Genomic DNA, 23,390 nt, shown 5'->3' on the forward strand with positions numbered 1-23,390 from the left:
TTTGTGGTCACTACTGGCAAACAGCATGGGACATGCTAATTCATTCAAGGAGGCCTGCAGCTTTCCACAAATGCTGTAACCACAGCTAAAAAATAAAAAAAAATAGAAAACCAGATTCAGCACCCAATAGAGTTTAACGGGAAAAGTACTAACCTGGACAAAGGCAACTGTCACCACAATGATTATAGCCTGTGGAAAAAAAAAAAAAGCAAAAAAAATTATTGAAACTTCAAGCATAAATTCCAATCTTTATTAAAAAGAAAGAAGCTGAAGAAATGCTATACAAGCAGTGCATAATTCGCATTACACCAATTTCATGGGCAATCCTACACGCTGGCACAGAATTATTTTTTGAGATCATAATTCAGGAAACAATTCAGTTCAACCAGCTAGATCAAAAAGTCGATGGAATATTTCATTTAATTTATTTTCTCCCCTTATAAAGAAGTCATCAACCTAATGAAAGGTGGATCACTGTTCTCTTTTCAATAAACTAATGACTGCCCAGTAGCAAAAGCCCAAGCTAGAAGTAATATGGATAGTAAAGCTTGACTGAGGTCACCGATTTAGTTACACATGCACAAAAATGGGTCTAGATATTGCAGGTAACTTTCGAGTAAGTAAACTAGCATATGCGGCTGTTAACATGCAGTCACAAATAGCAGTCTGCCAGTATAAAAATATCAAGGATGAGGTTTCATGCTGGTGGCGACCACTGACCATTTTTCACAATGTTTGCGATATCACTGTGTTAAGATAGAAAAACAAGTTTTAGCTCTTCAGAAAGAGAAATATATTTAGTTCTCACCAATATGCATTGTTAAAAATGATAAAAGGTGGCACAAGTGGAGTGAGCAAAGTACTTCCAGCTCGCGTGTCGTTTTTGGAAAAACTACTGCACCAAAAAGAGGGTTGCTTCTGTAGGGTTCAGATGATATGTTAATCTCAGTAAATGCCAAGAGGTTTTTGACTCTAGCGGATTTAGAACCGGTGGTCTAAAAAAATGACCAAAAATGACGCTTAATAGAAGCATGATAACTTCCGGTCTAACTGACAAAATGCAAGCATTCTTAGCAGATTTAAAAAGCACACACATTTCGTTACGTGTGCAAGATTTCTTTGAGTAGCACTAAGTAGTTTTTTAGTTTTCACTGTGCAAACTTAACCATCACCAAGAAAATGCGACCCATGGAGGTTTGGGCACATAATGCCCAGACCTTCCTTTTCATGGTGACATATCGTTGAAAGGTAGAGCTAAAACTTGTATCGTTGAAAGGTAGAGCTAAAACTTGTTTTTTTATTATAAACGAGAGAGCCACAGTGATCGCACAAACACTGAAAAATAATGGCTGTGCAAGCGTGAAACCCCATCCTTAATAGAAAAAAAAAAATGCATGCAGCTCCAAAGCACCTCACATGCATATTTTGAGTGCAGTGATCCAAATCCTACAGCTAAAACGACAGCTGTGGCACATGTGGACAGACAGAGGCAGCTGAGCACCCCTAATGAGGGCAAAGCAGGTGTTCGAACTGCCTCTCTACCGGAAGGCGGATGCATAACATGACAAAAACAACCTTTTAAAGAAAGCTCCCCGGCATGCCTGCTGCCGGTCTGCACGAGGCTAAAAGCCCAACCAAAGTTAAACTACTGACCCCGCCCCCCCACCTCCAAAAAAAAAAATTCTAAAAAGGGGGATGCGGCTTTCACCTCTTTTTAATTTTTTCGTAGAGCAATGAACTTTGGCATGCTTATTGGGAAGTGGACTAAATGAATAAATACAAATTTTTACTCATATATACCGAGTAGTTTATATATTATAAATTTTTGTCTTCATTGCTATATCAAACATGCAGAAAGCCTGGCGTGAAACAGAACATGGCAGGAGCTTATAGAGTCACTCTTGAAGTTTTATCCAAAGGAGTGGCTCATGATGTGGCATTCTCCAAAACAATATATCCATGCTTGCATAATGCACTCATTACAGTCATGTCAAAAGAGTGAAAGAGTGAAAAAAAATTAGAAAGTAAAGCAGAAATACAGGAATGTCGCTGCATGAAGAACTTGTCAAGGAACACAATGCAACAAACTGCATTAAAATACATGAAGCCATTGTCAAGCTATGCTTTCTGCAAGCAGGGCAGTCAGGTCAAAAATCACTTTTGAAAAAAACTGGCAATTTCACGAAGATCTCAGCAAGTTATTTGCTATCTACGGTCACAAAGAACATTTTTAAAGTCATTTCTGGGCTATTTTCGGGGAAAATATTTCAGGATATATTTAGAAAGACCTTATAGATATGAAATCTGGTGTTCTGTAAAATTCAATTTTTTTTCGAGATTTTCGGGATTTGAAAGCTGCGTCCCTTCTTAAAAAGAGCTATCACTAGTACAACTGCATACAACACAAACAGAAAAAAACAAGTTTTGTGAAAAAGTGTCAATTTTTGTTATACCTAATATTAACTGTTTAGCTCATTATGTTTGTTGGCAGGAGAACCTAAAAAAGAGTATTCAAAGGGTGGTAAGCTTTTTAATGTTCTATTAAAAAAGCTGAAAAAGTTTTTCCAGTGTTCTTTTTCAAAAAGCTTTCCAAAACCCGAGGAACAAAATGAGTTACAAAGCTGCCATTTTCACATCACTGCATAGAGACTTACTTCTAAACTGACACTTTGACAATTCAGAATGTATGCACCAACATGCATATACACCAGCGCATCCATACAGGCACTAAAAAATTTCCAGGCATAAAAAAATAGCACAATGGAAGAAATTGCATGCTAATTCTGCTTTCATATACATTAAAAACATTGAATTTAAAATCGTGATGGACCTCGAGAATAAAGAAGGATACTGTATTCTCAGTGGGGGAGCAGTAATAATTCACATCTCACAAAAAATAATAAAACGCGTTCTCTGCAAGAAGGACAGTGGCAGAAGTGCCCCTCATTAGCATCTTTATGTACACACCAGAGAGCCCAGTTGCCCTAAGGATTTTATTTAGCCTTTGGTTCAGAAGTCCCATGCCAATAGCATCTTTCTTGGATCTTTCGTTTCTTTTTCTTTCGTCTCTTGCATCTTTCGTATCTTTCGTTTCTTTTAAATTTCTACTACACCTCTTCATCCCTGTGCATTCTTTATACTGGCCAATAACCCATCATGTATTACTTGTAAGCTTGTAGCTACACATACCTTGCATGGAAATCAAACGGTAGTAATCTTTTGCCTTAGCACTGTCCCCAGCCATAAGTCATTATTTGACTTCTGCTATGTCTGAGGTGGCACAGTTGAAATAGTCATACATGGCATGAGGGGTGCGCAGATCTCTCCTATTTACTCCCCTACCCCTTTTCCAGCTAGCTGCCCAAGGGAGACAAGAATCCGGCAACGTGAGCCACGATCCCTGGCATACACCTTACTGACACAACCCCCAAATCTATATTTATTGCATTACAAAGTTAAGTCATTATGCTCGAACTCCTTGTGCCAGTCAAGTATGATGGCTTAAAACACTGCGGTCATTTCTAACCACTCTGCATCATTTACACAGCATCAGCTAGCTTATACACATGGATCTAAAATTTACCATAAAGCTTGAATGCAACAGATACACTAGATCATATGATGCTTTAGACAGCTGCCGATGTAAACCCGTAACTTAGCAGCCTTCTCATTAAGCCAAAAAAGGGCGATAAAGTGCACGGGAATTTTTCGCCATTAAAAAGTTTATTAAATTTTTTTCAACAATTATTTTGTTTAACACTTGCATCGTGAATTATTAATGCGCTTTGTTAAGAAAAAGTACGAGAAAAAAATGTCAGCTACACAAATGCAATAAACAGACACACATTAACAATTCGGTTAGAGCTGCACTTAATGTTGTATATATTAGGCATCATTTTATTTTCACTGCTCACAAAAAGTGCTTCCATGATGTAATATAAAACTGAATAAAATAATACAAAAAGTAAAAACTCCTAACAGTTCTTTTTTTCAGTTCAGCAGCTGGCCAATGTGCAGTGAACTACAAAACTGCGGAAAAGGTCATTTCAGCCTCCAAAAGGCCAAGAGCCAGCAGTGACGTCTGCAAGATTAAACTTTACACGTGTTGCCTTCAGCCATAAAATGGGCACAGATGTCGTTGAAAATGGTTGGCAAGTCTCTGCTAAGCAATATTTTGAAGTGTTGCTTATTACTTCATCCTGAAAAAGATCTGTCAAGTTCCTTGTTTGTGCAATTCTTCATTTCTGGAGATGGATCACATTACGAATGCAAGCAAACACTGGTGCACATATGCAAATGTATGTGAGCATACGTGTGTGCACGTGAAGCAAGAAAGGCAAGCTAGCAACTATAAAAAAAAAATTCCCTATAAAAATTAATGCACAAGCTATCACAAAGCATGTTACATACACAGGACCGATTGAAATTGCTTCCGACATCATGTATCAGGTGTAGAGATGCTTATTAACACCATTTACCCTCAACTAAAAAGAGAGCTTCCAACAAAACTATGATTTAAGAAAATCACAGAAATATTAAAAATACTGAAGCTTGAGGATAAATGTCTGCTAGTGGTAGTTTTACATTAACTTTTCTGCAGTACAAGTCGCCGTTACCAAAGATTAAAAATTGAAACAAACATAAACTAACAATTCGCACTACTATAAACAAAAAAAAGGAGAAAAAAAAAGACACCCCCATTGTGATGACAGCATGACATGTGTGCCACCTGCACACAGAGACATTTTCAGAACACTAAAAAGAAATAAGAAGAAAATAGCTGTGTGTTTAACATAACGCAGCTGCTTTGGTTCTCCTCCAAGAAACACTGCAAGTCAAGCAAACAGCACAGCCCACACAGCTGTTGCAGCTGTGATGAGAGGAAACAAAAAAAAAATTTAATGTATCTGACATTTGCTGCCAACGTTCCTTAGAGACCCTTCTCAGAATGTTTCTGCATTGCTGTTATGCTGATTCACAGCACTTCTGAAAGGTTACTCGCTAGTGCATTTCAAGCACCGTATCTGCTCCTACACCGCCCTATGAAAGATGCTGTTTCTAGAGAATATGATGACATGATAACAAATTGACTAGGAATTTGCAGATGTGTTCCAATAATCCAGCTTTGAAAAAAAAAAAAAAACGTTATTTTTCTTTTCCGAAAAGGGCCACTTCTCACATGCAATGTCATTTAGATGGAGCTGCACTGCTGAAATTATTAATGAAAATCTGTGAACCACCACCACAAGTGGCCAAAGCAGCGCATGCACCAATATCCTCATCGTAAAAGACTTGCTATCACATGTGAACAAACAAAAAACAAAAATAGTAATAAAAGTGTTAGCTTTAAAGCAGCAAAGCATGGTTGCGTTAATTACCAAATGAACATATAGAAGAGTCTATTCACTTACAGCAGTAATGCTGAATGCATCATCGAATTGCTGCATGCAGACACTGACAACAGCTGATGCCAAAAGGAGCACAATGAGTGGGTTCTTGAACTGCAGAGAGAAAAGGAAAGTAATATTGATTAGCACCGCGATCAGACACATTTATCTATACAAACAGCAAAAGATTCAATTTATGCAGCAAGCAGATTCCCCATCAATGCCTCAACACGATTTAATTTATTTAGTTTGGGGACTGTGGGGTTTTTATGTACCAAAGCAACTCAGGCTATGGTACACCATAGTAGAGGGCTCCGGATTAATTAGACCACCTGGGGTTTCCTAATGTGTGCTGACATCGTACAGCACACAAGCATTTTTGTATTTCACCGCCATCGATTACAGCCCCTGTGGCTGGGATCGAACCCAAACCCTTGGGATCAGCAGCCTAACCTCAAAGCCACTGAGCCATTGTGGTGGGTCTATTTATACAAATTAGCTCCACTCAGCATTTCTTCCGAGGCCACCTAGAGTGAACCCTAGTTATAGGACAGAATGTATGTATGTCCAACCACTCAGTATCGCTAAACATGAAGGTAAATCTAACACAGGACATGTAAAATAGGGAAAAAACAAAAAGTGATTACTGAGGTGAGCAGTAACTAGCAGAAAAAGTTACTATATAAGAAAGTCATGAGAATCATAGACAATAAATCTGAAAACAAAGAAACTTGTATGCCAAACTGCAGCCTCACCAATGACTCCAATGATAGTCTGCATAAAGACTACAAACCAAAATACGAAGAGGGTCCGATTGACACATCACCTTTCAAGGATGTTAGATACAAAGGCTTCACCAATGCAGAGGTTGTTAAAACAGAAAGTAAAAATATGCAGTATCTGCGGCGACTGACCATGTATTGTACTTTAAATTATGGTAATTTTGCAATAACAAGCTGGCTGGCTCTGCCTGAGTAACTGTTTGGCAGAATAACACGTGTGTAATAAAAGAAGATACTTTGTGGCTTGGAGTGGCTTCTTATCAAGTAATGTGTCTCAAATACAATCCGAAAAGCTTACAGCATGGAAACGAAAAAAGAAAAAGAAAGGCTGCATTGGCACTGTCATATGCCGTTGAGATAATCAGAGCACAAATTCATGATGTTACATTTGGTATCATGTGGTATCATGAACTGAACCATATAACATTATTATTCATATAAATAATGAATTTTTCCTTTCAACTGCGAGTTTCTCATCTAAAAGAAAAAGCTTTTGCTGAACAAACTGGACAGTAATTTTGAGAGCCCCAAAGCAGTGACTGCACTAAAAAATGAACAAGAGTTGAGTTTGCAGTCAATTCAATGATCAGAAATTGTAAATCGTCATATGCTCTTTCGATCATGTTTCATTTTAGTGTAGCTACAAAGCATGTACTAAGTGAAAGACGCGAAATAAATAGTCAAGAAATAGAGAAAAAATGCTTGCGCAGCACAAACTTCCTCGATGAACCCCAAAGATAGTGTTGCCGAGATCATAGCTTTCAGACTAACATCAGCATGAACAAATGCCTCGCTTATTATTACAATGAGGTAGCCAATACAGACGGCCACAGCATGCGCTGCACATTATGCTGCTCTAGTCAAAAACTGTCCACGGCTGCCACTCCTCTCTGGCTACGTTCCTTCAATGCGCACTCATACTTTGCCACATGCTTAAATGAGCTTTACGTAGCAACTGCCAACATTACTGCTTGTAAAGTCAACGCATGTACATGCACTGTCAGCAAAAACATAAAGCATGAAAACAAAGTGCCATGAATGTGCACATACCTGGTCGAGGTACTTCTTACACAGTGGTTCTTCCTGACGCACCTCGAACTCATTGGCCCCTACAGTGAGGAGGCGGCGGTGGGCCTCATTCCAGGACAGGCCCCGACGCAGGTCAGTGCCCAGCCGCTCAGCCACCACTTCAAAGGGCAGCTGGCAGGCCTCCTCAGTGTGCATGCCCTCGGCCGCCCCGTGGGCCAATGGCAATGCCTCCGCGTCGTTGTCAGAGTCGGAGGCGCTGCCCCCACCAGCCTCCTACATGTAGCAGCACAGTTTCTAGAGTCACACGTGTCCCAAACCTGCCCAACAACCTCTGGGCACAGAAAACTGCAAAATGTGCACTATTATCAGTCCTTAGCATTGGCAGAACAAAAGCATCAGTAGCAGCATCACACAGCAGTGCCCATTGTGGTTGAAGCCAAGAATAGTGCCCATGTGCTGAGTGATGTCAGGGAACGTTAAAAAACCACAGATGGTGTAAATTAACCTGGAGCCCTCCATTACAGAAAAATGTTAAACCACACAATACCTACTAATATGCATTAAAAATACAAAAGTGGAGCGGGTTATGAAAAACCATAATTGCTTAACCATTTGTTTTTATATACATATATTATGGTACAAGTAAGCAAAACTAAAGGTATCCTGAAAAGATGCGTGTCCTATGTTGAAAAAATTTGTCAAAAAATCCGTTATATCTGCCAGAATAGCCAAAAGCTCATGATTGAAGTTAATTCTTTTTTAGTGGTTTCCAGTAAAAATGTAGCTTCATTCCTGAGACTTACCTTTTCTTTTTGCTTTGCCATACCAAAGAAATAACGAATGGAATGAAGCTCTGCCTAGGACTGCACTAGACTAAACTGAGCCGACTTCCTTAATACAACAAAGGTACATGAAACAAACTAAAATGCCGCAACATCATCAACTTGAAATGCTTCTTATCCATACGGGAGCTATCAGACATGTGTACAATTTTTCCATCATTAGAGAAAAAAGAAGCTCAGCAATGTCCGATTTGATTTATGGGGGTTTAACGTCCCAAAGCGACTCGGGCTATGAGGGATGCTGTAGTGAAGGGCTCCGGAAATTTTGACCACCCGGGGTTCATTAACGTGCACTGACATCGCACAGTACACGGGCCTCTAGAATTTCACCTCCATCAAAACTAGACTGCCGCGGCCGGGATCGAACCCGCGTCCTTCGGGCCAGCAGCCGAGCGCCATAACCACTCAGCCACCGAGTCGGCTGCAGCTCAGCCATGTGATTCTTAAATATCCCAGAAATGTTTTTTTTTTTTTTCAGCCACAAACCACACTGCTGAAATAAAAAGACAAGAAATGTGCAAAGTAGCCTCTGTGCAATTATAACAAGAGGAATATTCCTTTTGGGCATGGTGTCCACATATGTGGATGCCAACTAAACCTAACTATATTCTTGTATAGAAGGCGAACCTCCGCCTTTTAATAGCATGCCCTAAACAATTAGACCCTGGCTGTCAAGCTTGGGGTACCATCTCTGGCGGGTGCAGTGAAATGTTTTTGAAAAAAAAAGTAAAGATGGGTATCTACACATTTACTGGTGGAACAGAAAAGTAGCTTTTACTTTCACATGACCTCTTTTCAACTAGTTGTTTACGATGCAATTTAACACACGAAAGGTATAGATAAGGTAATGTGCAAACGATCCTCCAATTTTCCTTGCAATAGAAAAATAAAAAGTGCTGCTGTCAACATCCACAAATGTAGATATCGCACCTTAATGCCTAAAACCTATGAGTATCATTTCCTTGTCCCAACGTGCCGTTTTTATGAGTAAGTACTGTATTAAATGTCCTGATCCACTGTAGGGGCTTAAGACTATGCGTCTGAAAGAATAAACTTCAATGATCTGAGCTCTGAAGTGCTGTTCATGTAGATAGCCAACGTAGATGTCTCCAATGAAGACTTTTGCGATGATGATGATGATATGGGTGGGAACTCTAGTGAGTGGCACAACTAGGGCAAATCCCTTGCATGGTTGTTCACTACAGGTGGAAAAAGAGCTGAAGGCAGGAGCAGGAGGAAGATCTCAAGAGAGGATTTCAGAAAATGAGACCTTGTTTTTGTCTGTAGCAAGTAATGGCACTGTCAACATGGCTACAACCGTCTTGGGCATAAGTGAAGTAGGTACAGTTCAAAGGTGGACTGAACTCCAAAATCTCACGTCAACACTTAAAGCCTTAAAGTCATTGTCAAATACACGTTCATGAGGAGTGTCAGCAAGCTACATGTTTTATTGTCTTTGCACCCAATGGCCATATCGGGCCACCTCACATTTTAATTCATTTCCTTTTTACAACCGTAGGTTAGAATGCCTCTGAAATGCCAAGTGCAAATGATAAGAAAGAAAATGCATTAGACTTGCTTGCCTTTCAAATTGATATTGCTTACAGAGTAGTTGCCTGCACAAAAGCGCCTCTGAAGTTCGCAACCGACCAAGCAGTGAAAGCCCAAAAACGATCCTAAAGAGGCCTCATAAAATGATAAAAACCTGCCAGCTGACAAACAAATGCGCTATGCTGGGTGCGGTGAATGGCCCCACCATGTGAGCCCACCAAGCCTGAAACAGTGCAGATGTGAAGGCTGCACATCGAAGAGTAATATTCGGTACAGGAAATGTGGAATTTTTTTCCTGTCTAGCCTCAATAAACACATTTTTATCTGTTTCACAAAGAATACACAAAAAATAATTATTTGAAGAACATTCTGTCACAAATAACCATTTATGAATGTCTTACAATGAGTTAGAGAAGTGAAAATCGTGTTGCATGGTTTTGTACATGCGGCAACTTTGAGGCACGATGTATACAAAGTGGACACCACGAAAATGTGCGAAAATGTAAAACATTTTGCATAATTTTTTACATTTGGCTTCTAATAGGTCTTCTAGTCATGATTTATACTATAAATAATCCTTCCTCTCAGCAGATTTAGTTGCTAGCTGAAGGGGATATAACACCTACAAGTAAAAGAAACTGCGAGAAAGACTGACAAACATTACAAGTTGCCATCAGTTGCTGAAACACAGCATTTTGTTTGTTTATTCTGAGCTGCTATCAATCCCATGAGGGATTTTTTAGTGAAGCGTATATGCACAAAATATTCATACAATAAAACAAATATTTTTTACAGAGCAATGACAGCCATTTGTAAAACAGAAAAAAGGCTGAGCAGATGCAGCTGCATTAACCGACGTTGAAAGGACTATTGACACCAAATTTTTGCTTGCGTGCTTTCTTTCGAACGATGTGTTACACTGGTATACATGAGGTACCTCATGGTATTCGCCTGCGACCAATAAATAATTTATAACTGAATTCCTTCTCGATGCTGTTTCGGCTTCGTCAACGAACAATGGCTGTGACGTGTAGTTTAACTTTAGGTCACCTAAGGTACAGCAATATAACAGCTTGATATGTCGTTTTATGCAATTCTAGCTCTTGAAGCAAACTGATTTAAAAGTGGTGTAGTGACTTAAAGGAGTAAAGACACCTAATTTTGGTGGCATGCTTTCTTCTCTACAATGATACGGAATATACTACTACGCATGAATCATGCAAGACCGCTAAATAATTTATAATGAAATTTTTCTGTCATGCTGTTTCTGTTTAGATTTTGACAGCCAAACGATGGGTGTGACATGAAAGTGTGGTTATATGTCACGTGAGGCATCGAAAGAGAAAAACTTTAATTCGCACCTGTCAAAAATGACGGTGGAAAAGGCTTTAGCCTAAACCTCCATTCATTCCCCTAACTGTCGGCCAGAATCCCTTGGGACTCGGCGGCGGTCAGGGCGAGACCGATGACTTTGCATTGCTCTTCTGCTTCATGGTTGAGTAATAAAGTCTCCCAGGATTCTACATTTATATTCGGGTCATTATAGGAAGGGTAGGTCCAGACCATGTGGACAAGATCTGCAATGCTATTTCAGTGCGTACATCTAGGATTAAAGACTTCCGGATGCCATTTACTGTACCGTTGAGGGTTTGGAATCACCCCGGTTTGCAATATCTTCCCCATAATTTCCTCTTTTCTGCTGAGCTGCTTATCTGCTGCTGGATAGGTCTTACGACAGCTCTTATAATGAGCAATGATTTCATGGAATGTTGTGAGTTCGTCACCAGAAGGGAGGTGTTCTTCGCGTGGAGGCAGCGCATCAGCGACGATCGACCGGAAAGTGAGCCCTCAGGCGATCGCATGCGCCTTCTTGTTCCCCCACAGGCCCTGATGAGCAGGGGACCAGATCAGTGAGATTAGCTCTGGTGGTACTTGCCCATCTCTCTGAATTTTGCCGGCTGCAGCAGAGATTCTGCCCATATCATAATTCTTAATGGCTGCCTTAACTAACTATCACCCTTGTACCGTTTTGTGTTAATGCTAGAGCAATGGAAACTTCTTCTGCCTCAGTTACACTTGTGTTTTTAATGGTGCAGCACGAGACCGGGTCTCCGCTCTCCCGAACCACTAACGCTGTGTGTGCTTCCTTGCTATCATATTCGGCACCGTCCTTGTAAAGCACACCGGATCTACCTTGAAATTTAACCTGTAGAGCCACAGCCCTATCTGTCTACCTGCATGAAATACCAGATGCATGTTCTTTGGCAGCAGTGGAATTTTTTGTCTATCCTTAGTTGCTCCAGGTATGCTGTCTGTCCGCTTTGAACACTCCAAGGGTTCGAACCCCAAGCGCTCCATGATTTTTCTTCCATTTTTCTTTTTAAAAGTCTTCGATGCTGCGACACCGTGGCGGCTTCTACAAGCTTGTTCAGAGTGTTGGAGACACCTAGCCTTAGAAGCTTTACCGATGGAAAAACTGCAATATAATCACTGCTCCATCATTTTAATTCACTACAGTGCTCAAGCCAGCCTTCCTCAAGAGCCGGAATGACAACAAATGTAGAAGCACCGATTATATTAGCTTTTTCATGTATCACATGACATATAACCACACTTCGACATCACAGTCAACGTTCGGCTGTTGAAACTGAAACCTAAACAGCACGAGAAAGAAATTCGATTATAAATTATTTAGCAGTCGTAGGAGAATACCACGAAGTAATCCATGTATAATAATACCATATGCATTATTACAAAGAAGAAAACATGCAGCCAAAAGTTAGGTGTCCATACTCCTTTAAAAAAGCCGCCGCGGTGGCTGAGTGGTTACGGCGCTCGGCTGCTAGCCCAAAAGACGCTGGTTCGATCCAGGCCACAGCGGTCGAATTTCGATGGAGGCGAAATTCTAGAGGCCCGTGTACAGTGTGATGTCAGTGCACGTTAAAGAACCCCATGTGGTCGAAATTCCCGGAGACCTTCACTACGGCGTCCCTCATAGCCTGAGTCGTTTTGGGACGTTAAACCTCCATAAACCAAACCAAACTCCTTTAAAACTACATGCGAGCGTTTATATTAGTTTTTCCGTGCCTCACAAGACCGAAAGTTCAACTACACATCACAGCCATCGTTTGATTGATGAAATCAAAACAGCATGAGAGAAGAAATTCAATCATAAATTACTTAGCGGCCGTAGGCGAATACCACACGGCGATCCATGTATTGAAATGACTAACGCATCATTTGAAAGAAGAAAACACGCAAGCAAAAATTTAGCGTCTATAGTCCTTTAAAGATGCAGATGACAGAGCTTTTGTACAAATATTTATATCCCTTTCTAAACCAATTTTAATTACAACAAAAACGGTTCTATACATATTTACATACAATGTGGCCAAACACACTAAAATGCACACAAAAGTGCTTTGAGTTATAAAAATTCTGTACCACAGTAAAATTCTTCCATCACTACAAACAAAACATCATACTCATGTGTGATGCATAAAAATAATTTAACAGCACAATAGCCATTTGTAAAACAAAGAAAAAATTTTTTGGATTACAGCACAAATGGGGCATGAGAAAATTCCAGTGTGAACACGTAACACCCGCATAATTATTGAAAGAACAACTCAGATAATGATCTGACCATTACTTGATAATTTTCCAGCGATACAGAAAAAAGTAATGAACATCCCAGTAAAGCAAACGTATTGACACCAAATATTTTATGGCAATGGCTCCTTTAATCAGCTCATATAGAGGAAGTTTGATGTCAGTCAGTACTGATGTATGCTGATATGAAATCAGAAACCTGAAGTTCTCTTTCAAAAAGGTAATCCTTGCCAAGCCTTGTAAGATTATGAATAAACAACATCAAATAGATTAAAAATATTTATTCAATGAATATTAATAAAGAAATTATAAATGGCACTTTTAGGCCCATTACATGAGGCACAAGTGAAGTCGTCAAAGCAGTGCACAAACATAAATCAATGTACACAATGTGCAACGCACTGCCATACGCGTTTTACATGCACAACGTATATACTGATTTTTATATGCCAAAGCAAGGCAATGAGGCATGCAACAGTGGAGGATTCCAGACTAAATTTTCACCACCTGTGGTTGATTAACATGAACCAAAATTTGCACATGAGCATTTATATAATTTGCCTTCATCAAAATGCAGCTCCCATGGTTGAGTTTGAAACCATGACCTTATGCTTAGCACCAGAATGCCATAGCAACTTAGCAAGAGTGGCAGGTATTTCAAGAATGAGTACCACCCAATACCAAGTCCAAAGGTAATGTGTGGTGTTTCAAGCAGTTTTACTATGTAGGCAATGATAATGGGAGTAATGTACAGCAGAATAGCGGTGATACATGCTTCAGCTCAGTTCTTTAATTTTCTTTACAGAAAGCATCTTTCAGAAGGGTTTTAAATGCTATACAAATGAGATCACATTGCATGCTCTTTGCAAAAACATATTTCATTTGTTTAACAAGAAAAATAATGAATTCAAGTTTAAAGTTGCTTAACATTCATCACTTCAATATAGAAAATGCTAATGTAGGGGTCAACCATCCAGTTATCATGCCATTTCTTTGTTTTAAGTTCACTGAGATGCCACTACTGCCACAAAATGAACCACTGGTGCTGTGGTCTCCAGAAGTAAACTGGCATAATGCATGAAAGGGGATAATCCCCTTCCTCCACAGCAGGGACAGTACCCTCCCTGCATTCTCACGCCACTCCCTGCATTGCCACACTAGCAGGGCCATGAAAATCGGCCGACACCATTGGCTGCTAGGGGGTCCTTTGACAGGGAAAAGCCACTTCGTTCTTGAGTTGTATCAGACTAAAGTAATGCTTGCATTCTGACTGAGTTCTTTCCAGCTCAAGTATGAACTTGGGCAGGATGTGACGAAAAACAATATTGAAAAGAGGACTGATTAGGCATATACTTCAGCAAAATGGCCTGCACGCTAGATATAAAGCAGCAACCTTTCCAAAAACAAAAGATGGCTCCTTGGTTATTTAGAGCAAAGTTAAGCACAAGGTTAACACTACCAAATGCCATACCTAGATGGTTTGGCATTTCACTTGCTTTCAGTAACCTAAAATACTTGTTTCTTTGCAAACAGTACAACTCTGGCAAACAGACATTTTGAAAAATGGAAAGCACATTTATGAATGTGACCATGTAATCAAATGCACTGTGCTTCCAACCATGCTTATGAAATTTGTTCTCTGTGACCTATATCCAGTACAGCCTGCTGTAGTATGAATATGAATTGTCACTTTGCAGATTTGTAAATTACTTTGGGGGCACGAAATCTCGCAAGGATATAAGGCAACCTGCAGTGCATAGGCAGCACTGAAATTTTTCCACTCCGCGCCAAGAACCTGCTGCCACCAGCCGCTACAAACGCTAGACCACATTCTCAACCATCAGAGGCATGCGTTTGGCTGACAATGTTCCTTACCTAACTTCTCGATGTAGCTGACGTACGCCACGTGTGACTTAGACCGAGTGCGGAAGCCTACAACTACAAGCGCAGGCAGGTGGCATGGAAAAAACTGCCTGCTCCTCTCACTAGGCTGTATGTTACGGCACTACAATCAACATGACAAACTTCAGTACAGGTTGCCTACATCATCCTGAGACCCGGAGTGCAAACTGTGACTGCGATTTTGTTCTAACGCATGAGATATGACAGTTTAGGTCCCAAAACATGGCTCTAAGTAACTTTTGTTGCATTTCAAGCTTTAGCTGTGTAGCAAAGAAGTGTGTTAAGAGTGCTATCAAATACTTAAAAAAAAATGCTTCAATTCCTGTTGGAATACATGAGAATCTACTTGCTTCTTTAATCGCCACTATAAAACATACACACACTGACCCCCAATTTTTTTTTAGAGCTCCCAAAGGGGAGCAAAACAACACAACTTTGAGCATACAAGCTATATATACGCACAGATTCTCAGGGAGAATGAGAGAGCACATTTTGCAGCTCTAAATGCCCTTCCATGGCTGCCACACCTACGATACCGTAGTCCAATTCTGTACAAATTTTCCATTGCCGTGAAGCACATAAGGCTACAACTATTCCCATGTGTTTCTCCACACTTCCACACTGATATATTCAAGACACCTGCAATCAAATGGCCCTCTTAGAAAAAGCTGTGATTTTGTATGCAGCATGGGATCACAGAAAATCCATGGCACAGGCTTTCCTTGCAAAATTAGTAAATTTAAAAAGTATACTGTCATGCCATGAGTACTCAACAAGACAACCCATGCAACAAGCAGTAAGGTACTGTCATAATGGCCAAATGTAGTAGCTATTACACAGGGTCTCAACCCATGTAAAAATTTGTTAATGGGATTTTGCTGGTTTTTAATGGTTTCATCTGGTCACAGAAGGAAGCCTTTCGGTTTTCTGCTGGTTGAAATGGTCCCTGTACGGCACCAACTGGTTTTTTGATTGGATGTACAGGTCCCAGAAAGTAGCCTTCTAGTTTTGTGCTAGGATCTACTGGTCCCAGAAGGTAGCTTTCAGGTTTTGTGCTGGGGTCTACTGGCCCCAGAAGGAAGCCTTCTGGTTTGCTGCTGTTTGAAATGGTTCCTGTAGGGAGCCTCTTCTGGTCCCTGCTGGGAGCTTCCAGTTCTGAAGTGGGATCTACTGTCTCCTACTGAGAACTTTTTGTTTTTGGATTGACAACTTTTTTCTGTTGTTTATGTTGTATATTGTGTTCCTCAATTAACAAAAATTTTCCCCTTAATCTCTTAAGAGTTTTTCTGCTATAAATTGCAAAAATAGTGTTGAAATTTAATGAGAAAACTACATTTATTAAATGTTCCACCCCACCACCTGTGGGATGCCCCTAATTAGGGAGTATATAAGCATGAGCTCATAGTAAGAGTTTGTATTAACGTGAGTGTATGTTTCTCACATAAGTTATGTGTATTGCTGTGCTTTGTTGTTGGGCTTGTTGGCACTTACTACGACGATGTGTTCTCACTATAGGCAGATCTGCGTGGTTCTGCAGGGTGACACATTTTAGTGTAGGTTGCTTCTATTTTCCTGAATTTTCGGAGTGTTCTTATTGTCCTTAAGCAACTATTTAAAACATTTTGTAGCTTGTCAGAAAGGTTAGAAATACAAGGACATATTACACGGATGCTTTATCCAAATAAATGTTCCTGCCATCAGCATGCAGTTACTGGTTCCAGCAGCTACTGTTCCAGCAGCTACTGGTCCCAGCAGCTACAGGGAATGGGCCAATAAACCATTTGAACTGGGACCATAAAGAATCCCATTTGGACATTTTCACCTGGGAAACCTCTACCAGTCAAGCTAATCAAAAGAATAAGCCAGAATAATGGCAAAACTCTCTCCTATTACTATTCAACCACAACCACTCCAGAGTTCAACCCTGTGCAGCCCATTACTTTAAAACAAAAAAAAAATCTGCTTAAAACAGCACAGTTTTACAGTTAATGAAATAAAAATAATTATTAGACAATAAGGCCTTCGTTGCCGCTTTTCAGCGTGGGGAATGACCGCACACTCAGTTCAGTGCTGGTGAACGGATGCAGGCCCGAGAACTGACGGAGACTGCCCGAGAACTGAAGGCAGCAAGAGACAGGGGCCGCGAGTAAAGCCCGACAAGGCGATCGCAGCACGCCTCCGAGTCTGAATCGATAGAGTTCTCGTCACCGGCTCATCGATTACGCTTTCCTCTATCAAGCTCGGTGCCGCAAGCCGGTGTCTATATTTACACCAGCTTACCTTGCGGATCAATGTGGTTCCTTGGAGTAAGCGACGGCTCGCAGCCCACGGCTTCGGCACGATTTTTCGCTTGCGAAAAGACACTTGTGTCAATGATTCGCTCATGCTGAGAACATCCACATCGGAAGCCATGAAATTCGGGCCACTTAGCCTCAATTTAGAGCGTTAACCGCTAACTTCAAGGCACGGCGTGCGAGGACAGCGTATGAACATATCGACGGATCAGCCGTGCTTGCGCATCCCATCAACGTCTTCTTTCTATGAAGCATTGTCTTCGGCAGAGAAAAAGGCAAAGCATCGGCAGAGAAAAAGGCAAAGCATATAGCGCGCAGCCCACAGCACGAGCTGAGCAAGCGCATACATCACTGGCACGTGCGCGCACGAGCATTAAGGTGGTTTTCTGTTACCTGTACCGGGCCGGCTGCGCGGTTCACAGCAAGTAGCTTTCAGTTCGCAGACGCCACTGTATCGCCTAACTGAGGACAAACCGAAAATGTTTCATCTCTAATGCTTCCCCACATCTTATAGAAACCGTACTGCATAAACGCGCAAAATACTCTCTTTCCACTAGAACTGATGCAAAGGAGTCATCTTTCAACCGAGGCGACGAAACTGACAAATCCACATCGGCCGTTTTTATTCAGCCACTGTTAACGGCAGCAGCCAATTAGGCATTCTGCAGAGGCCATGACGTTGCACAGCGGAACAAACGCGACAAAGTAGCGTAACAAAAACACAAATATAAGAAAACAGACGAGCCGGAAAGAATTATAAACATAATAAAATCGCGTATTATCAGCTCACCGAGTGGCCGTGGTGTGTGTTTTGCCTCGTTGGCGATCCCTGGTGATGAACTTCGGTAGGTAGCTTTTCGTACGTCGTCTTCATAACGGGTTTACAGCGGTGTTTACTTTTATTATTTTTTGGGCTACAATTATACGGCGTGCGTAAATCGGGAGTGTTGACAGGAGCTGACGTGCTCCGCCGACAAGCCGCGACGCACTGCACACGGTTTCGGCATAGCGCTCAAACCCGGTAGCGCAGAGATGGCACTGCTGTGCCGCGGTGCATTGAGGCACATGTGGGGCTCTGACCGCGGCTTCGACTTGTGGTTTTAAAGCTGTGCGAACAGAAAACAGAACAAACTTTCTCGACGTGCGCTGAAATGTATCACTAGGTTACCCGTTCGAAAAAAAAAAGGACAAATTCCGCTAGGTTTGATACCCAGCTTTTTCACGCGTATGGCGCGTGCATAAATACGCGTAATATTTTTTTTTAAAGGGTTGTTTTCCTTCCATCACTTTTCATTTTTCGAAGTTGGCGGCAGTCTGCTGCCTAGCAGCTTCAAAACGTTCGCATTTCCGCTTGGCGCCAACCTTTTAGTTTGGATGCACTGCACTACTGTTGCCGGAAATGTTTGCTTGTCAAACTGACCAAAGGTCAATCAGGCCGGTTTCCTTGCCGGTTTCGCAGACTGCCTCTCGAATCACTATTTGGGAGCCTTGAGTGTCTTGAGTATACATGCGCGACTTGCGCATAGTTGCTGCAGTGGTTAGTGACACTGAGCTGTCGGTGGACCTGAGTATTAAAAAAAAAAGTGATTGCTAGCTACGGGCTGCTCGCAGAACTGCCACAGCTAAGTACAAAACTTTTGAAACTTTCTGCGCCCGCAGATGCACGACTTAATTGGCGAATATGGCGGCGGACGAATGTTACATGTTCTCTCAAAGTGACTTGCCAGCTTCAAGCTTTGGGCTGATTGAGGAAATTAGGAGACAAGGGAAGCTGTGCGACATCACGCTGAAGGTAAAGAGCCTATATTTATTTCTGAGTTTGATTATAATGAGTGCCTGGAAGTTTGTAAGGATACGCGCTTTTGATGTGTCCAGGTTGACGACGAAATCTTCACGGCGCATCGCATTGTTCTCGCGTCCACAATTCCCTACTTTTACGCTATGTTCACGCACGACATGGTGGAGAGCAAACAAACGGAGGTCACCATTCACGGCATTGATGCCTCGTAAGTCTAGCTAACGCCTTGTGTTTTGAGTTTTATATTTCTCTGTCTTACGTCTTGTATTTCAGGGCGTTGGAAGCTCTCATCAATTTCGCATACAGCGGCAAAGTAAACATCACAGCGGCAAACGTGCAGTCATTGCTTGTAGGCGCGTCGTTTCTGCAGCTGCTGAAGGTCAGGGAGGCCTGTTCAGAGTTTCTGGTTAAAAGGTAAACGGCAAAGACATGGTCATGCTTTGGGCTGCAGATGCATCTATGGGCATTTCTTGCAACCTCGCTAGTAACATTGTTTTGTTCCCTCTCTCTCTTTATGCAGGCTTCATCCTAACAATGTCTTGGGCATACGTGCTTTCGCGGACACCCTTGGCTGTCCTGCACTGGTGGAAGCCACCAACAAATTTATCCAGATGCACTTCCTGGATGTCTGCCAGTCATTTGAGTTTCTTGCGCTGCCTCTGGAAGATGCTATGGAAATCATTGGCTGGAACCAGCTCTACGTTGTGTCAGAGGAGCAGGTACAATGAATGAATGAATTTTTTTGTTAAGGGGGGACCGACATCCTTGAATTGTATTGGCTTAAGCTCGAAACAAAGTGTTTGCATTTTTAGGGTGGCTGTTCGGGCTAGTTGGTTCATCATGACGACACTCATAGCACACAGACAGATAGCACGTGTGTTGCTTACTTCATATGTGCCCATGTCCTTCAAGTGCTGCAAGTTTCAAATTTCATCGGGTTTGGATTGTTACTTCGCTTGGCAGTTGTGATGCATCTATGTGTATCGTTATAAAGTTGTGTGAACCCAGGCACAGGACCAAAGTGAAAGGCACACCTCGATACTAATACTTGCTCATGTTCTTTATTCTGCCTGACTCGTGTTACTTGAAGTTATCACATGTCACACTTACAGTAGAGCTTTATGTTGGGGCTGCCATGCATTTATGCTTTTTCACATAGTCACTGGTCATGTAGTTGCTCAACGTTTTCAATGCTTTGCTTACTGAGGTGGCATGCAGCACATGTCTTAAGCATATGGCTGTTATGGTTTGAAGACAATGACTATGTTTGCAATGGCAGATCTGCCATCTGTCTAAAAAGCATTGAGGCCATTAATGCATTAACCAATCAGTTGCCATGTGTGTGTCCTTGTTGTCAAGGGCATGCAATTCTGTCAGACCTCTACACTCTGCGACAGCTTTTTTTTGGCAGTGCAAGGAAGGCTACAGGGCAGATCATCCATAACTGTGTCATTCTGCTGAATGGTTCGGCCGCATGATGGTTCGCCTGGCCACCTGGTGTGATGCTTTCCCTGTTGTATCATGATTCCATGATGATGATGATGTGATAGCTAGTCACTTTGTAACGGGTGGACACCAGAGTGGTGTCCCAGCCGAGAAAAAGAAAAAAATCGATGGAGCAGCTGGTGCCATCTATTGAAGCTTCTTACAACTAGACGTGAAGCAAATTTTTTATAATCCAGAAAACTTTTTTGCCTTAGGCTTCGACGCTGAAAGTTGGCAGTGGCATTAAAAATATACCTTGAATAATTGGCAATATACTTTTTTAAAGGAAAACTAATAACTGCAAGCAGGGACTACATTCCGCTGCGTAGGAAGACAGATGTGTTTCAGTTCCATAGTTTACACCCTGCTGCCAGAAAAAGTGGAGCATAGTGAGGCTCTGCCTCGTGGCATGGCAGCAACCCGATTGATGCCTGATTACCTGGTAACCTTTTACTTGGGGAAAACATATTCTTGGTAGGAAAGTGTATGCAACACACAGATGGGACATGACCTCACTGTGTAAGAGGGAAAAAATAAAACAGGAGTAAACAAGGGAGTCAAGAAAAGGATTGAAATGTGCAAGCTTTGTTACATTATAAGCACTGGCCGTAGGTGCTTTGCTTATTTCATCTGACTGAGCTACAGGTGTTGCCTTTGTGCACCCCTGAGATGCCTGCAGTCATCTGGAATGATGCATTTTTGTGTCTGCAGGAAAATTGGGGGGGACACTTAAACTCCGCCTTTAAAGATGTGACGTGACAGCGGATCCTCTTGCCCATGCAGACAGGAACACTGTTTCAGCCACCTTTCTGACCGGTCCGGATCTTTCCATCATGCCGAGGGCAACCCGTACATCAGCTTTTCTGCGATACGGGGCTTTTACGCTTTCGTGTAAAATGAGGCTGTTCCTTTCTTATTGCTGCCTTATTTCTTTGCATCTTATAATGTGTCCCTCCTTATTTGCACTGACTTAATTATTCAACAGTGTCAATAGCCTGACTCCCACCCTGTTAAGGAGTCTAGAAAGACAGCCACAACTTCCTCTTGATGTAGTATTTTCAGCATTATCCACAGGTGTTGATGTATATGTGTTGCGAAAGAAATTGTGTATGGAGTCATCAGGTTTCATGTGCTACCGATTGGGCATATGCACTGATGGTACCTGCTTGCACTGTGCTCAGGGCAGCCATAATATGGAAATGTCAGAGAAACTGTGCCTTTCATGAGTGTTTGCAGGGACCCCGGAACGGGGGCCAAGGGGGCATCGCCGCAACATTTTTCCAAAGCGGCAGTGCCCCCCCCCCCCCCCCCCCCCCCCCCAGTCTCCAACTGCTTGCACTCAATTTGAATTTCTGACAAACTCTTCAATTCTAGGACATTATCAGTGTAAAGCTTAGTGGGGCTGAGCTAGTTAGTTGGCTTTGTAGCCTTGGTAGTAAAGCATTTCGTTTCAGTAACCTAAAACCTAATCATGTCCCAACAGAAGTTGTTGATTGTCTGATCCCTGTTCACAGCGCTTGAAACAGACTATGCGTAAAGTTTTTGAATGTAGTCGGTCACACCTCGTTTGTACATCTTTATAAAGCTGCCCATTTCATCAAGTTTTATATGCATTAAAGGGTCCCTGAAAAGGGTGTTTGAGGTTCGCTATAATATGCTTGCATTAGGTAGAGTATAGACCACCAAGCATTCATGCCGCATACAAGATCTGAAAAGCGAACCTGCCATTTACAATATATTTTTTAAAATTAGCGCTTCTACGCGTCAGGGCGACCAGCAGTAACGAGATTTTGCCCGAATCCACGCGCAACGCGTCATGCAGCGCTCGTTACGTCAGCAGCGGAGGGCTGTCATTGGTTTGACGTGCCAACTCTTTCTGACGTCACGCTTCTACCATGGCCGCGGCCAGACGCTCCCTCCCTCCCTTCCGGGGAACTCTCGCGGGCTTCAGCAGCTGGCGGAGGGCCGAGTGGGTGGGGCCGGCGGAGGAGCGCTGACATTTCAGTGTGCAAAAGTGAGAAGAGGAGAGAGAAAGGCGAGAAAATGCGGAAATTCAAATTTTAACTACAGATAACTCAGCTTCCAAAAAACGCATTTAAAAAATTTTTTCTGGAAGATATTTTTGAAGCGGCGTTGTTAGAGATGAGGGGTCCTTGAGTGAGCTGACTCTTTCAGCGCCGCAGGTCCCTTCTACGAATGACGTTGTCGGACTTGGTTATGAAGGAAACTGTACAGGGGGTTTATTTTACATTATTTACAAGATTTAGGAACCCATTGGAGGGTGATGGGGGAAGGTCGGAGGATCTGAGAAGATCTGAGGATGATCGAGGATTCCTTCTCATGGCATTCGTCCGGTTTTAAAAGGGTCCGGTCCCTAGGATTCCCCAGGTTCGAGGAGGTCTTCGCCAGGTTGGGCGTGGCCTAACTTGCGCTGTCGTACACACACACACACCACTTCACATAGGGACACGCCCCCATCACATGCCTCACCGGAGAGAGAGGGTGCCGCTGGACAATCGCCCCCACCAGAGAGAGCGTTGTCTTCGCGTCCGAACGACAGTTCTCACGCTGTCAAGCCGAACACGTCTTCCGGGAAGTCCGAATGGGCGAGGTGCCGGCGAGCCGGCACAATTGAAGGGGTGAGCCACTCCTGCTCGGTTCGGCGGTCGCTAACTGCCTCCGTAGCAATGTTGTTTACAAACGGCGGC

General features: G+C 42.2%; 2 protein-coding genes and 1 pseudogene across 5 annotated transcripts in view; 1 reads left to right on the top strand and 2 right to left on the bottom strand.

The window, feature by feature from the left end:
* The window catches only part of SPoCk (secretory pathway calcium atpase), an 80,472-nt gene extending 62,008 nt beyond the window's left edge, over window positions 1-18,464 (bottom strand). Inside the window, exons 1-4 of one of the 3 annotated variants that reach the window (XM_077647326.1) lie at window positions 18,190-18,464; window positions 7,220-7,471; window positions 5,412-5,501; window positions 154-189 (exon numbers count right to left, since the gene is read on the bottom strand). In XM_077647326.1, coding sequence (XP_077503452.1) covers window positions 154-189; window positions 5,412-5,501; window positions 7,220-7,471; window positions 18,190-18,273 — 462 coding nt within the window. In that variant the 5' untranslated portion in view covers window positions 18,274-18,464. Of the gene's footprint in view, window positions 1-153; window positions 190-5,411; window positions 5,502-7,219; window positions 7,472-17,385; window positions 17,647-17,792; window positions 18,009-18,189 lie in introns of those variants that run through there. The other 2 variants (XM_077647327.1, XM_077647325.1) reach the window with 2 other exon arrangements.
* Window positions 11,005-13,054, bottom strand: LOC144116385 (uncharacterized; annotated as a pseudogene).
* KLHL18 (Kelch like family member 18) overlaps window positions 18,114-23,390 on the top strand; it is a 30,758-nt gene continuing 25,481 nt past the window's right edge. Inside the window, exons 1-5 of one of the 2 annotated variants that reach the window (XM_077647328.1) lie at window positions 18,114-18,244; window positions 19,059-19,191; window positions 19,275-19,405; window positions 19,471-19,611; window positions 19,718-19,916. In XM_077647328.1, the coding sequence (XP_077503454.1) occupies window positions 19,081-19,191; window positions 19,275-19,405; window positions 19,471-19,611; window positions 19,718-19,916 (582 nt within the window). In that variant the 5' untranslated portion in view covers window positions 18,114-18,244; window positions 19,059-19,080. Of the gene's footprint in view, window positions 18,245-18,460; window positions 18,601-19,058; window positions 19,192-19,274; window positions 19,406-19,470; window positions 19,612-19,717; window positions 19,917-23,390 lie in introns of those variants that run through there. The other variant, XM_077647329.1, reaches the window with a different exon arrangement.

Source organism: Amblyomma americanum, chromosome 1 (assembly GCF_052857255.1).
Source record: "Amblyomma americanum isolate KBUSLIRL-KWMA chromosome 1, ASM5285725v1, whole genome shotgun sequence".
Lineage (NCBI taxonomy): Eukaryota > Metazoa > Arthropoda > Arachnida > Ixodida > Ixodidae > Amblyomma > Amblyomma americanum.